The sequence below is a fragment of the Pyricularia oryzae genome, chromosome 1 (genome assembly GCF_000002495.2).
Source record: "Pyricularia oryzae 70-15 chromosome 1, whole genome shotgun sequence".
NCBI lineage: Eukaryota > Fungi > Ascomycota > Sordariomycetes > Magnaporthales > Pyriculariaceae > Pyricularia > Pyricularia oryzae.
The window spans coordinates 6,127,685-6,142,757 of NC_017844.1; the positions used below are offsets into that span (position 1 = coordinate 6,127,685).

The following is a 15,073-nucleotide window of genomic DNA, read 5'->3' on the forward strand; positions in this document are numbered from 1 at the left end:
ACCTGCCCGAGCTGGCAACTGATTGTGTGGATCTTGCAATGCTACCGTTACCTGCAATGTCTGTCGGCTCTTTTTTTTTTCGTTCCTTTATTTGGATAGCCTCTTTCCTCCTCGACATTATTATTTTTACTGTATCAGTTGTGATGTATACTACGGCATAGTGGGGTAAACGCCAATGCTTTTTATTCATTCATTGTGTGATATTATTTTTCTGTATTGGACTCGGTTGTCTTTAAACCCAATGCGAAATGAAGCACAATAATCACGCATGAAGACGCATTAACAACGCAGCAACTGTCGTGTTCGCACCGCTGTACCGTACCGTACCGTACAAAAAAAAAAAAAAAATGCAACCGGGATGATGCCCTTATCTGGCAGGCACTTTAACTTTGTATCAGCTGATCGATCCTTCCGAAGGGGCAGCGATTTGCTCGTCACCAACGGCCAGCTGGCGAGTTGCGTTGAGTTAAAATAATCAACCCTGTTGCTGACGGGATGTATGGCCAATTTCAAGATTTTTCCCCTTCTCTTTACAATGTCCATTGCCCACCGGAATCCAGTAAAATTTGATATGACTGTTGACGTCGTTCCACTTCGTCTACTCGATTAAACACTATGCGTTGAATTCTGAATTTCACCCGTCGACATATGCGACCGAATGATTGAGTGTCTACATAAGCCAAGAGTCAGATATCGACATACCGTCACAACTGCGGCGAAATAACGTCTGACCGCAACGAAATGCAGCCATTCCTGGAGAGGAAAATCCAACCACAAACCAGATCACCTTATCACCGATCGCTTTTTTCAATGTGGATGACGGCGCTGTCTGTCTTTGCATTGTTCGGGGTTTCAACCCAGTTGATGATCTCGGGCCCCCCATGGCCGCCGTCACATCATGATTCCCACTCACCGTCGGGCAACGACGACTCTAACAGGCTAGTAATAACACGCGACACCGACTCCTTCCGTATCGCCATATTCGCGGATTTGCACTTGGGAGAGAAACACAAAGGTGACGAGAAGGATCGCAATACAAGTCGCCTCATGGAATACGTCATTCGTCAGGAATCGCCCAACTTGGCTGTCCTCAACGGTGACTTGATAGCTGGCGAAGACGTGAACAAGGAAACGGCAGCCAGCCACATGTATCAGGCCGTTCGCCCAATGGTGGATTCCAACCTTCCATGGGCATCAACGTATGGCAACCATGACAGCCAGTTCAACCTGTCGAGGGACCAAATGTACACCGCCGAGAGGGAGGGTTACCCGGCGCTCTCATTGACCAGGCGTATGGGCCCCGAGGGAGCGGGAGTGAGCAACTATTACGTGCTGGTCGAAAAGACCGGCACTGGCCCGGTGATGATTCTTTGGTTCTTTGACAGCCGCGGTGGTGCAGAGTACCAGCAAAGAAACGAGCAAAATCCCGAGGCAAACATTGATGACTGGGTACTCGCCGCCACGGCGGACTGGTTCCGTGAGACAAGCAAGGACTTGCGCGCCAGGTTCGGCCAATTGCCGAGCCTTGCGTTTGTCCACATACCACCGCACGTCTTCCGCAGTGTTGCAGAGGGCGGTCTGGACGCGGCGCTGCTACCCGGTTTGAATGCAGACGAGCGGCCACTGCATATTCAGGGGGAGGGACACAACGACGACGCGTTTGTCAAAGCACTGATGGACGAGAGAGGCTTGCACAGCGTGCACAGCAGTCACGATCGTGAGTTAAACTATCCAGGTCTTCTGCCCCCCTATACGGAACATAAAATTAAAAATAAGTAAAACTCAGATGGAAGCTCATGGTGCGCACCCTGGCCGGATAAGGAACGCGGAAACCTCCGGCGCAACGAGGGTGAGGAAGACGGACACGATGATGACAGGGCGCCGAGGAAGCCACCGATTCTTTGTTTTTCGAAACGAACCGGCTACGGGGGTTACGGCAACTGGAACAGAGGAGTGCGCATCCTGGAAATGCGGCTGCCTCAGCTTGCAACTGCAGGTAATGACACGGAAACCAAGTTAGATCCGGGACTGCAGGTTGATACCTGGGTTAGGATGGAGACCGGCAAAATCGTCACGCATGTCAGTCTGAACGAGACATACGGCAAGGACCACTATCCGACCGCGAATGGGGAGTGATGGATGCAAGGGAGGGCCTGAGTTGCCACACAGGGAGACTCGTAGTGGGCGAGAGTCAGATTTACAGTAGGTAACGATGGTAATAGGTGACTTAGCAGAAGTAAAATGAGCACACGAAAATTTGACGCCGTACGTCCATCTCGATTGACCAACCGTTTATCAAAGACGTCGAAGCTGCACATCACACGAGTGAGATGTGTGTGTGTGTGTGTGTGTGTGTGTGTCACGTCTCAGGACAAGCTGAAAGTCAAGGGTAGCGTATTCACAGTTCAAAAATATTGGTCTGTTTTGTGCGTCCCGACCACGAAAATATTTATGTGATGGGAGCATGCACAGCTGGGTTATACTATACCGGTACACCGTCGCGTTGTCACGGGCTGATGGTGGCGGCTACCTACCTTTTGAGACACCCAATCTTGTACTTTTTTGCTTGATTTGACACTTTGATTGGTCGATCTATCCAAAATTGAGGCAGTCCTGTGAATGGGGGTCCAATAACAAGGATGGAAAATAAATTGCCGTTCCGTATTACCAAGTAATTATTAGCCAAGATTCTTGAGAAAATATCTTGGGTGCCTTGCCTTGCTTGCTTACCCTTAGCAAGGGGTAATAAGGTAAGATTGAGATGTGATGGCCTCTAGTTGGCCAGGTTTGGAGCCCGTCCCACAGGCGCGCCGATCTTTGGACCAATGGTTGGGATGGTTCATCCGATCTCTTTGTGACCTTGCTGATTTTTTTCGTCGCAAAACAAAAGCTGTCCGCGTTTGGAATATATCGCGCTAAAACGAACCGTAAAAACTTCTTTTAGCCGTGAAATGATGTAAACGCGCGCAACGATGACTTTTGTTTCTTTATTGGCAAGTCGCATGACTTTTCCTTCTTCGTCTTCGCATATTTCGTTTGGAACGGTTTGGAACAAAAAAATCAAAAGTCAACCCCCAGCGGCATGCATGGGCCCCAAGTGCCGGCCGGGTTCAGCATCAGGCGCATGGGTTGGAAAAATCAATAGGTATTAACAAAGACCACTTATGAATCACTTCCTGTCCGTTCCCTTCACAGAAAAGGCAGATCACTAGAGAATAGCGAGTCATACAGTAGAAGACCTTACAAAATAGTTGAGGCTATACAGATTGGTTGATGGGTCAGCTTACAAAGGGAGAGGGAAAACTACCGGTATAGTGGCTTGAATTTTTAATACTTTTCTGTCTTGGCGGCGTCGATGACGGAGGAAGTAAAAAATTGAAAATGAAACTCAAATATGTAAAGATCCCTTGCTTGCTAATACCGGAGTCTGCAAGAAAAAAGAGGGCTGGAAAATACTACCGCAGAAAATCCGCTTTCTCCCCACCCATGCTTAGCGCGTTTCGAGTGCCACTGAGGAATGAAAGGACCTCGAAGAGTACTTTTGGCTTGCTTCTTAGCCTTGTTGTTCTTTTTTCCCTCGCGTGGGAGATTGTCCCACTCACACGAGTGAGATCGGCACCGCCTGCCATGGTAAGCAAATTAAGAAAGAAAAGGGGGTTGGTTACGAAAAGATGCTGACGAGATACTCCGAATTAGATCTCACAGAGTCTGAGTGAGCAGTAAGCAGCACCTTTAGCTGACGGGTTGCAGTGTACAGTACCTACAGTACCGCCACATTATCGAAAGATTATTGGCTCCGCCCCTTCCGGACATGCTTTTGTTTTCCCCGCGCAAACTATCTATATCACCCCTCCAAATGTCCCCCCGTCTTACCAGCTTTGCCTGGCTTGTGTTCGTCATGCAAAGTAGAATTTAAACGCGTCGCGGGCTTTTTTGACCTTAGCCCGGAATTGGCGATCGAAATAATTGGTACCTCCCGCTGTTGTCAGCTTGTATGGCAGTGCAATAGGTTGTCAACAGCAATCGACGGACGATTCTCTGTATATCGACCGATTTGCTGGGTTGCCTATCCGCGCTAGGCGCCAAATTGATGTTCTGAGACTCAGCCAATTTACGCAACTAGTAGGCTTCAATCGGCGCTGAGCGCCTTGACACCAAGAAAAGATTAGAAAGACAGGACCAGTTTAAAATACAGACTTTTACACCGTCTGCTTTCTGTCTTGTCCGAATGCGACAACAGCGTCATCGTCAACAACAGGAAAGTGAGGATACAATTCTGTACTTTTAGCGGATGGGTCACGATATGCTCGTGGAGCTGAATGGTATCGGTATACACAAAAAAAAGACAAAAAAAAAAGACTGCAATGTATAGAAAGCTACCAGGGGCCACAAAAGCAAAGGGGTTGGGGGCCAGTGCTCAGGCAGCGCCAAAAGTCCTTTAGATTCACTTGGCCGCCTCCTTACAGATGATAGGATGGACGGATGCTATTCGTGGCTCCCTTTGCCTGCTCGCTTGCATGCTGCAGGTACAACACTACCCGCGATAATTCAATCTGCAGGTCGACTCCTCATTGGAATTCGTGAAAAGTCAAGGACTGGATCTATGAAACCAATTGTGTTCTACCACGTGGACGGAATCTTCGGAATACGGGGGGGGGGTTCTTTTTTTTTCGCTACTTGTTTTTGTGTTTCCTTTCTTTCTTTTGGGTTTTGTTCACCGATGGGGCTTGTGCTTTAGAAAACGCGGCTTGGCGGGTATCTCCGCTGCCAGCAGTGCGCGATTAACAGACGAAGCGTTGGGACTAGACTAGGGTCTGCCTGCATACAGTATTGTCGGTACAGTACGGATGCCGTGCGGTCTCCTCAGGTCGGACCTAACGGGTCGGAAGGATTGCCGTGTTTTTTTTTTTTTTTTTTTTTTTTATCTCCGCACTTGTGCCTGATCAAACTGATGGGATACTTTGTTCTTTTTCGATCGAAGCTGTGCCTACGTACCTCCAACTCTTTGCCGGACAGCAAAACAAATGCATAGCCTTACAGCAGAGGTTCAAATGTCTAAAAATTGCCTCTCCTCTTGCCGAAGCGCAAACCCAGGCAGTCTGCTTACTCCATCACGCCTGGAAGGGTCAAGGAAATTTTTCCACAACAGGCGATGGCACGAGCGGCCACTGGCGGGGTACTGGACGCCGTTGGTTCAGTTCAGGGTTAATTATGGGGCTCCTGCAAGGTACCAGGGGGCGCGGCCTCGCGACCGGCTGAACTCCATTCGATGTGCGCTGCCTTGTGGAGAAGTAGTGACTGGTACAGCCTTGACACCCTTGTCGCCATGACCCATACAGGCCCATTACAGAAAATAGTGATAGGCGGCGGCGGCACGACACCACCATCATGGCGGAAAGGTAACGGGTGTGGTGGTGTGGTGAAATGTCTAGGTGTGTGCCTGGCCAAGACCAACCCAAAGTCGAGGCTGGGCTGGATCTGGGCTTTGCTTCCACCTTTCTGTACAGTACCTGTTGCCCCTTGTTATTAACGCACACACCCGCTTTTCTTTTGCCCCTTCTGGCACGAGGAAAGGTTCTGTTTTCCACTCCCAACATACTGCTGTTCTACAACGCTAGCCCATATCCTGCCCTTTGTTCCCCCCTCGCGCCTCCTCTTTTTTCTTCCCTTTTTTTTCCTTTCTTCAGTCATCCACTCACGTTCCTTTGGCCTACGCTGCCGCTTGCGATCACAATTTGATCACGCTTCACTATCCTTCATCAAACCGAGTTTTGAAAGAACCTTTGTTCTGTTCCCTTCATTCTGCTTGCAGCAAGGTCGCGCAGTAAACTTCAAGAACGGCGCATTCACTTTAGTCCGGCTTAGCATCGAGCCATCCTGACTACCGTTCTACTTCAACTGCCGACATTTTACTCATCCGAGTATACCATTCACGGCACTTTTGCATCACACACATTTACATTCAATCAACTTCTTATGACACGATCCTTTTGAAGTGACTTTTTCGGCTCATAAATTAGAACCTTTTCTGAGCTTGTTCGACAGCGCACAAATCAACAGAAACTTCATGTTCACGGACTGCAGACGGAGAATCTGAAGAGAAAAAAAAAACGACGCCCAAAAAGAACTACTATCAACCGCTGCAATGAGGTCAGCGACCTACTTGTCGGCCATGGCCGCCATGATGGCCTCTGGAGCCGTTGCAAAGTCGGAGCTCACCTGGAGCCATGTCATGTTCGGCGATATTCCTGTGATGCTTGAAGGTCGTGTCGACCCCATCGTCAACCCTGGCGTGCCTTCTATGCACGTGCACAGTGTAAGCGGACCGAACAACTTCAACATGAACTCGACTGGCGAGTCCCTGGTCAAAGCAAAGTGCACCTCAGCAGACGTCAAGGGCGATATGAGCGCATACTGGATGCCAAAGGTCTATTTCCACGACGAGAAGGCCGGACACTACGAGCCCGTTGATGTCTTTTACATGAAAGCATACTACCACTTCAGGCCTACCGATGACAAGATCAAGGCTTTCCCGCTGGGTCTCCAGGTAAAATCAGAGCATTTCATACTAAAGTCGCTCCAAAACAGTCTCTTTGGGGAAATATCACTAACTTGTTTTTTATTCTCAGATGGTTTCTGGCGACGCTTCGCTGCGAGAGGCACCCAAGAACAAGGGCAAGGTTGGCTGGTATGTCGAAAACGGCGTGGAGCCCCAGCCTGCTTCGTTCAGCTGCCCCCGCTCGCAGTCATCCATAGCCGCCTCTCGGTATGCCTGGCCTCAGGACTCCGATGGAAGCAAGAGCGGCTTCATTGGTCCGGACCCAAACAACCTTGAGAAGGGTGTTGGCTTCCCTTTCGCCGATTGCGACGGCTCCAACTCTCCTCTCCGTGCCGATCTCCACTTCCCATCCTGCTACGATCCGGTGAGATTCATGTCTGATTCGCCACACGTTGCACGGGAACCTGTAGCTAACACTTTTGCCCCTTACAGAGCAAGGGCTTGACTAACTGGAAAGAGAACATGAAGTGGCCCGTCATGGATTTCAAAACCTGGAGGGAAAACTGCCCCAAGGGAACCGTTCACGTGCCGCAGCTCTTCCTTGAGGTCTACTGGGACACCAAGAAGTTCCGCGACCGCTGGACCCCCAACTCTGGCAAGCAGCCTTTTGTCCTGTCCAATGGTGATCGCACTGGTTTCTCTCTGCATGGCGACTTCATTTCGGGCTGGGATGAGAAGGTCCTTCAACAGATGATTGATGGCTGCAACGCCCAGCACGCTGGACTCAAGGCCTGCCCCGGTGCTCAGGAGAACAAGCAGAAGTGCAAGATCGATGATGACAAGCCCGTTAAGGAAGAGATCACGGGAAAATTGAAGAACCTTCCTGGCGACAACGGTCTCTTTGGCTGGGGAATCACCGCCCCCAAGCCCTCTGGTAACGATAGTCCCCTTCCAGACTACCAGGAGAAGCCGAAGCCGGTCTCGCCTCCGAGTAACGAACAGCCGAAGCCGGCTCCGAAGGCCGAAGAAAAGCCTCCTGCCCAGGAGCCCCCGGCGCCGCAAGTGACGTCGCCACCGGTCGAGGAGCCGCCGATGGAGGTGGTCACCCCCAAAGTGATACAGACTACTGACGCTGCCGGAAAACCCACTCAGGTAACGGTGTGGGAAACAACAACAAAGTGGGTGACAAAGACGGTGTACGAGGGGGAGCCGGTGGCGACGGCAAATCCAAAGGCAAAGCAAAACGCCGCTGGGTGGGCCGCCGCGGGCTGCTACCGCGATACACGCGATAGGGTTCTGCGGGGCGACCAGCGCCCGACCTTGGGCCCGATGACAAACTCCAAGTGCGTTGAGCACTGCAGCAGCAAGGGCTTCAGCATCGCCGGTACCCAGTACGCTAGCGAGTGCTACTGCGGTAACGAGATTGCGGGCACTGCGAAGAAGATCGCAGACACTGACTGCAGCATGGCCTGCGAGGGTGATGATGCAGACAAGTGTGGCGGCGACTGGGCGCTCAGCGTCTTTGCCAAAGACACCTCCGCTCTTCAGAAGAAGTCTGTGGATGTCAACAGCCACAACAAGAGACACCTGCACAACCACATGCTTCACCACCGGAGCAACAAGGAACATTTCCACCCCCGTCGGAGATAGACTTAGAGAGCGACATGCGTATACCCACCCCCCGACAGCACGTTCTGGAATTTTTGTTTTTATTTCGCTTCTACATACATAACCATCTTAGCTCGGCGGCTTGGAGAAAAAACGGACATAGACGACAGTGGGGAGTTGATTCCTTGGGAGCCTACAAAGGACGAGGCACATGGAACGGATGGCGCAGATTATTTGCTTTGTTTTTTCTTCTTTTTTTCTGCAATTTACTTTTTTTGAATTTATTCTTCCCCATCATGCTTTGTCGATCCTTCTGGGATCTTCTTTCCATGTCAATGTCATCATCATGATGACGGGCTTATCCGCAGGCAGCGGCTAGGTCTATTTCACTTCTTTTTCGCCTTGGTGCGATCTCTGGGGTTGTTCTTCAGTACCAGATATTCTTCTTGGACCTCGGACTTTGCTTATCTCCGGGGTGACGCTCACACTTGGTTCACGCGCTAGTTGTGACTTGGCGCGAGTGAGCGACGGGTTTAGGAAAAAATCTCAACTGCTTGCTCTTAGGCAGTTGGTTTTTTTTCGGATCCCGTCTTCTTTTCTTTGAGTGTACGGGCCTTTACCTTGCTCATTGTTTCCGTTCTTGATTTCTATTCTTTTCTGTCTCGGCTTCAAGTCTTTACATACCAAGGCTGTATTGGAGTTTGGAAGGGACAGTATGGCTTTTGAAATGACCAGTTATGACGATTTGCTTTTGTGATCACAGTTGGTGGTGACGAAAATAGGAGCGACTTTTTAGATGATTTTTTTACGAGGAGATATCTGGAAATGAATGAAGAAGAACCAATGTTTTTCATGAACATACAATTGACTTGCTTGTCTTATTTCAGTTTATTGTTTGCAGGCTTCGGACTCGCCGTACCTGTTGATATATGTTTTTGAACGGGCTTACATGCTCAGACCCTGGGCCCGTACATCCCAACGTACCGGTGTGATATCAAGTATGGTTCTCTCAAATCCCATTTTATCTTGATATCGGGCCGGTTAGGGCAAGATCAGCAAATTGCCGGGCCCGATTGGACGATTGAATGTAGTGAGACGCCCTAGTCTAGAGATCAGCCTGGCCCTTGGGCGCCGTTTGGTCATTTTAGCCTGTAGAGCGCATGGCTTTCTTGGGCTGACACGCTTGTTATCTTTGCGTCTGGCGAGTATCGCCATGGTTGTGCCTTGGCCCACAATGTATGCTTCTGAGGATCTTTCCGGCTGTGCCGGTACGTAGCTACTATCTAGAAGATCTTTATCCGTCTATATTGTTAACTTGCTCATATTGGCGGGTATGAAGGAAGCTTGAACAGTCAAAGAGCAGTTTCTCACGTGACTAGAGCGCAATCAAGAGTACCACGTGACCCTGGATCATCTCGAAATCAATCGATCCATCAATATCAGACGTGCCACGCACAATGCTGGACTAGCTTTCACGACAGAGACCGAAAATACCATTATATGATTAGTGCGATGGAGAACCCACATTCAGGCCGACGGTTCTCTTCGCGCTCACCTTAATTTAGCATCTTGGTGTGCGTTGTATTAGAATATGCACGTCTGCTCCAGCATCGTGGTGATTGGCCAGCCGGAAGCGCTGACGATAAAATGGAGGCGGCCCTGAAGCGCGACCGCGACTACTATTGGTCCGAGGCGGCACCTGTAGACACATCCTTTGCCGCCCTGGGTTGCACCGATGTCACCTCCTGTGGCCCAATCCCGTTCCTATTTTCGGGCTTGCAGGTGTCCACCCCTTCGCATCTACAAGCGCCCGGCAAGGGTTTCTGGTCTACTGCCGCCCCGTCAGATGCAGGCCGAGGGGCCAGCAAGATTGCCGGCTGGTGGGAATCTGACATGCACAACGACATATGTGAGATGGATGAACCATTTTAAGTCCCGCGCGCCAAAAAAAGCACGTCGAATGTGTGGTGGCCCTTTCTGCATGGAAATAGTATCTGGATGTGGGAGGGCCTGCTTGTGATATTATTCGTCCGAATGGATGATGCCACCCAGAGTACAAAGATATTTATGTATGAGTCCTTCCCACCTTTCAGCCTGAGATCACAAGTAGTAGTTGTTAGTGCATCTATCCCATCTCTGTCTACTGTTTTCCTTTGACCTGTTTGGGGGTTTTTTTTTATTCAAGTCGATCGATTTCTATACGCAGGAGAGCCGGCCATCTTCCTTTACGCAATTGTACCTACCTATTTTACCTACCTTATCTTGATACCCACAGTCTTTTCCCTCACACACATTCCCTCACCATGGCCACCCAAGTTAAGGAGAAGGCGTCAGCCTCCCAGTTCGAAATCGGCACCCAAGACCACCATCTCCAGAACAAGGTTCGCGCCATCAAGATGCTTGATGGCGTGCGGACCGGTCTCACCATCCTCGCTCTGATCATGGGCGTTTCTGTCCTGGGCGTCTCGGCCGATACCCTCCAAGTCTACAACGCTACCAGCGTGCCGCCTGGGTATGAGCAGCTGCTACCTCTGTGGCCCCAAAACTTCAACCTCCGCCCAACTGTGGCATTGGTGGTTGGCGCCGCTTTTGTGGTGGTGGCCAATGCTGTCTCGGTACTTTGCAGCCGAATCGCGATTGTATGTTCTCGGACCCCCCCCCCCCTCCCCAAATGGCTCTTGCCAAGCCGATTTTGACATTGCCCAATATATAAATGACATCACACTAACAGACCGTTTTGTTCTTCATTGCATTCCAGGTTCGCAATCGCTCCATGGTACACACCTCGCAGTCACTTGCAGCCCCGTTCGTGGGCCTTGTCGCAGCCCTCATCGCCATGATATTCTTCTACGCTGTCAATGCCTCGGACATCGAGGACACCCTCCTGAGCTGGACCTGCCGCTGGAAGACGCTGTCCATGGTCCAGAACCCCCACTTTGGCACCCTGTGCAAGGAGAGCTGGGCCGGTCTCTACCTGACCATCCTCCTCATCCCCGTCGAGGTCGCCGTCCTCGCCGTCGCTGCGTACCAGGCCAAGCTGGAGAAGTACGCGAGTGCTTACACCTATGCTAGGGACACGCCCAGCCCCAGCACCCGTGTGGGTTCTGTGAGGGAGGAGGGTGCGTAAATGACGACAAGGAAGAGGGACGAAGAAAATTTAACAAAGGGCCTGGCTGGGAAAGGCGTACGACAAGTGTCGTGCGGCTAAACGTAAATTTGCCTCAATGATGGATGGTGTACTGAATGGTTATTTATTTTTCACAACAAACTCGGGCTCGGCTGCGCTCGCCTGGTTTACTAATATGGACGGTGTTTTTTTCTCGGCGAGGGTCACTGATCGTTTTATTACACAGGGCTCATGATCATGATTTGCTTTGCAATGATTAGGATAATCCCCAAGTTTCAAAATGAACCTGCTTCTTGTTCGTTGTCCTTGTCTGAAATTTTGTTTTGTACAAAGCCATCTGAGCACTGTATACTCTCGAGCACCCGCAAATCCCTTTTCAAAAGTATTGCTATCAGGTGCTCAATAATCATTCGGCCGTTCTTTTTCTCACTCTTTGATGTCTTTGATGTTTTGTTTGCTGTCACAAATTCATATCCAGGAGGAGGGGGTCCTTAATTACGGAGGCAAAATCGGCCATTTCTCAGTCATTTGTAAAAGTGACGGCTAGCGGGATACTGCAGGTAGTTACCCGCCCCAAGCTGGAGACTTTTACGCCCCGCGTCTTGGGCTAGCGCAAGCTTATTGTCAGCCAATAATTGTCGATGAAATGTGGCTTTTTTCTTTTTATCTCTCTTTTCTTTTTTTCTTTTCTTTTTTGTCCCTTGATCTCTTGTTTGCACTCCCATGTCCCGGGATTGTGCCCCGGATTTGGTCCCCGCCTTCACGGCGCTCTTGGTTAAAGGAGGTGCGTTTGGCCGGCGTCCGGGGAAGCGGTTTTCGTGCAGTAAAAGTGATTGATTGGCGCGTGGAAATTTGTATCGTATCATCCACTTGGTTTGTCTAGCTTGTCCGTTCCTCCCCGTTTGTCTCAGCAGGAGCAATTTGGAAAACAATCAACGTTCGCACAAGTAAAATGTAGGTAGGTACCTACCTTTTAGGCAGGTAGGCGACCTCAAGTTCTTGTATCTACTTCAGGTGCCTATCCGCCTGCTTACCTACCTACCTACCTACCTAGGTACCTACCTTTGCCACCTTATCTCTTGTCCTTTTCCGCATTGATAGCAGCACAAGCACCAATATCATTCTGTTACTGTCCAGATTTGCACCAAAAGGCTCGTCCCAGTCATTTCACATATCCATTTATCAATATTAGCTCATCTCCGGCTTTAATCTTGCTTTAACCAGGCTAGAAAAATGTCGGCTGAAAGACTAATTTTCTAATAGCAACCTCACCACAGACCAATTTGTACCTGACAGCAAACCATCGACGGGGCCCCTTGCGTCTGAATCACGCGAGCAGGTGAGCTAACGCCCGGCTCACCTCATTGCCGTTAGACACCCTCAGCAGACAGGCGCTTTACCTCGAGTGAGGGCGAAAAAAAACCCTTGGGCTTTTTGGGACTATACAATCGTTTTTTATACCCATTTTCATTTTGGGGCTAAGCCCGCGCACGGAACTCGCGCCGGTCGAATCCTTGGCTGTCTCACCCCAGTTCACGCCGGCTTATGGAGAGTGGCAGGTAGCCACGGGGCCTCCGCCAGACTCTCGACACAACACGCGGCGCCTTACTCTAGGGCGGGAGACAAGGAAAAAAAAAAGAGGGGGTGTGTGGCTCGTCTTTCTCTGTCTGGCTCGTACCAACAATTCAGGTCGAAAAGCTATGGCTTTTCGACCAAACCCTGTTGGTGTTGGCCCGAGCATCCCTGAGGAAGACGAGGAGCAGCCGCAGCCGCAGCCGCAGCACTTGCTGACCGGAGAAGCTGGTAAAAAGGACAGGCATCCCCCACGTAGCAGGCTGCAACTACTGGCTCGTAGCTCTCTGCAACGTCTATCCTTTGCACATCGAAAAGCAGACCTGCTTCAGCGGCAACATCACCAGTCTTCATCACAGACACACCGACAACACAACAAGATGTCGGACAGGCAGAGCCTCGATTCAACCAGCGACAACTGCGCCATGCGGGAAATTGAGCGCGGCCCACCCGGAGACAGGAAAAACAACGCGCGGTCGAGAATGTCACAGGTTGACGTACTGGCCTCCAAGCGGCGGAGTACCTTTTTCGAAGACACCTTTGCTGCGTCAAAGGGAGAGAAGAGCGGTGCTAAGGCAGCGACTGCCATGACCGAGAGGATCCGGAGCGAAGCTATCGTCATGGCTGAGGTCAAGACCAATGTCATTGTAAGTCTCCACAGCGTCTGGTCTTCGTTTATTTACAAGGGTATCCGGGTTGATAATCTCTTGCTGATGCCATAAACTGCCCAAAAAAACAAATAGCTCAGCGATGAGTTCACCTTTATAACCGAGCTGTCATACAACCTCTCGCTGCGCTACCAGCGACCAGTGTCAAGTATCGTGGTGTCGGTGCAGCACGGCGCGTGTATGATGTACGGCGGAACTTTTGAGCCGGCGTACAGCATGACTATATTCGCCCTGCCGTCGCAGATGCGCCCAACGACCAACAAGCGGAATGCTGTCATGATACAGATGCACATGGATGAGGTCCTGGGCGTGCCCTCGTCTCGCGGCATCGTTCGCTTCGTGCCCATGCCCGAAGATAACGTCGCCGTCAGCGGACGGACGATTGGATCTGAGATTACGGAGCTGGCTAGGGAGGCCGGCATTGACCTTATCGACGACGATGAGGGAGAAACCCTTTCAAAGAGGAGGAGCGTGAAGCTCAAGAATCGACTAAGCGTCAGAGTAAGCGTGAGACTTTCTTCTTTCTTTCGTCGCTTCTCGTGAGCTTTTCTTTTACTCTTGATTTGTCTCTGCTTGCCAGGACCTTGCTGTGAAGACATCTAACCGCGGATCAATTCATAATAAGCAGAAGTCTTTTAGCAACTTCAAGGACCACAGCCGTAGCGGGTCCCGAGAACTTACACCGCCGCTGCCGTCGCCGCCGCTAGAGCCCGGCTACTCTCACGACGGCGTCCGTGAAAGGCTTGGCCCGGGACCAAACGACCCTATGCCGGTGAGGAAGACGAGAAGGCGAAAGAGCTTCGTCGCTAGCATCTTTGGGTGGCCCAGGGAGGACACCAACCGACCACCGATACCGCTGTAAGGCGGGTTTCATCCTTTCCCCTCTTTTTTGTTTAAAAAAAGCACACATACAGACGCCTGGGAAGGCACCCCAATCTCTCTCTCTCTCTCTCTCAGTCTCTCTCTACTTTATCTAGACGATTGAATTGGGGGCCTCCATTGTGCGACCCCCGTTTTTTCCCTTTGTTTATTATGGGAGTATTAGTGCTGGAGGTCACTAAAACTGTCGTTCGCCTTTTCATGATTTTGATCGCCAAAAAACAGGAATCTTGTTTTGTTTCCCCGGCATAAGACATTTTACAAGTCTGACTCCGGATAATGGGGAGTGTTTCAAGTTTTGTTTTCGTGACATCTTGGGGTCAACTCAACGCTATTACTTTCACTACTTATCACGTAGGTACCTTAGACGACCAGATTAATATTTCATCGAGTGTCTTCGCATCGTAAATTTTTTTTAAATTTTTTTTATTTAGATCCATGAAAACAAGCATTTGAACACACGGGGTGGGGGAGGCGGAATTTAACATCACCTTGACGTGATAGAAGCATCAGTTCTCGGCATCTCTCGGGGGTCGTTTCCCACGTTGCACTTGGCGCGAAATCTATTCACTCTAAAAATTATCACAACTGTGACGATATACTAACAGTATGTGCAATGGTGCCCAAAGATATTGAGAATACGGTAGTAACAATCAACAGCCACCTCAGGGATTGTAGGTATACATAAGAGTTAGAAGGAAGGCCAAGAAAGATGGACGT

At 50.3% G+C, this 15,073-nt stretch overlaps 5 protein-coding genes across 5 annotated transcripts; all 5 read left to right on the forward strand.

Annotated features, from left to right (window-relative positions):
* The first annotated feature begins 536 nt into the window (after nt 1-536).
* MGG_05689 (uncharacterized protein) lies at nt 537-2,313 on the forward strand. Its single transcript, XM_003710540.1, has 2 exons — nt 537-1,717; nt 1,787-2,313. Exons 1-2 carry the CDS (start codon nt 742-744, stop codon nt 2,134-2,136), a joined length of 1,326 nt encoding a protein of 441 aa, XP_003710588.1. The 5' UTR covers nt 537-741; the 3' UTR covers nt 2,137-2,313.
* Nucleotides 2,314-5,403: 3,090 nt separating this feature from the next.
* MGG_05690 (uncharacterized protein) lies at nt 5,404-9,003 on the forward strand. The gene is made up of 3 exons (XM_003710541.1): nt 5,404-6,547; nt 6,630-6,923; nt 6,992-9,003. Exons 1-3 carry the CDS (start codon nt 6,146-6,148, stop codon nt 8,147-8,149), a joined length of 1,854 nt encoding a protein of 617 aa, XP_003710589.1. The 5' UTR covers nt 5,404-6,145; the 3' UTR covers nt 8,150-9,003.
* A 338-nt stretch (nt 9,004-9,341) lies between these two features.
* Nucleotides 9,342-10,039, forward strand: MGG_05691 (uncharacterized protein; the record flags this gene model as incomplete). Its single annotated transcript, XM_003710542.1, has 2 exons — nt 9,342-9,375; nt 9,696-10,039. 2 exons carry the CDS (start codon nt 9,342-9,344, stop codon nt 10,037-10,039), a joined length of 378 nt encoding a protein of 125 aa, XP_003710590.1.
* A 371-nt stretch (nt 10,040-10,410) lies between these two features.
* Nucleotides 10,411-11,234, forward strand: MGG_05692 (uncharacterized protein; the record flags this gene model as incomplete). The annotated part of the gene is made up of 2 exons (XM_003710543.1): nt 10,411-10,746; nt 10,866-11,234. 2 exons carry the CDS (start codon nt 10,411-10,413, stop codon nt 11,232-11,234), a joined length of 705 nt encoding a protein of 234 aa, XP_003710591.1.
* Nucleotides 11,235-11,882: 648 nt separating this feature from the next.
* Nucleotides 11,883-14,811, forward strand: MGG_05693 (MIF domain-containing protein). The gene is made up of 4 exons (XM_003710544.1): nt 11,883-12,215; nt 12,289-13,453; nt 13,550-13,975; nt 14,103-14,811. Exons 2-4 carry the CDS (start codon nt 12,935-12,937, stop codon nt 14,334-14,336), a joined length of 1,179 nt encoding a protein of 392 aa, XP_003710592.1. The 5' UTR covers nt 11,883-12,215; nt 12,289-12,934; the 3' UTR covers nt 14,337-14,811.
* The last annotated feature ends 262 nt before the right edge of the window (nt 14,812-15,073 follow it).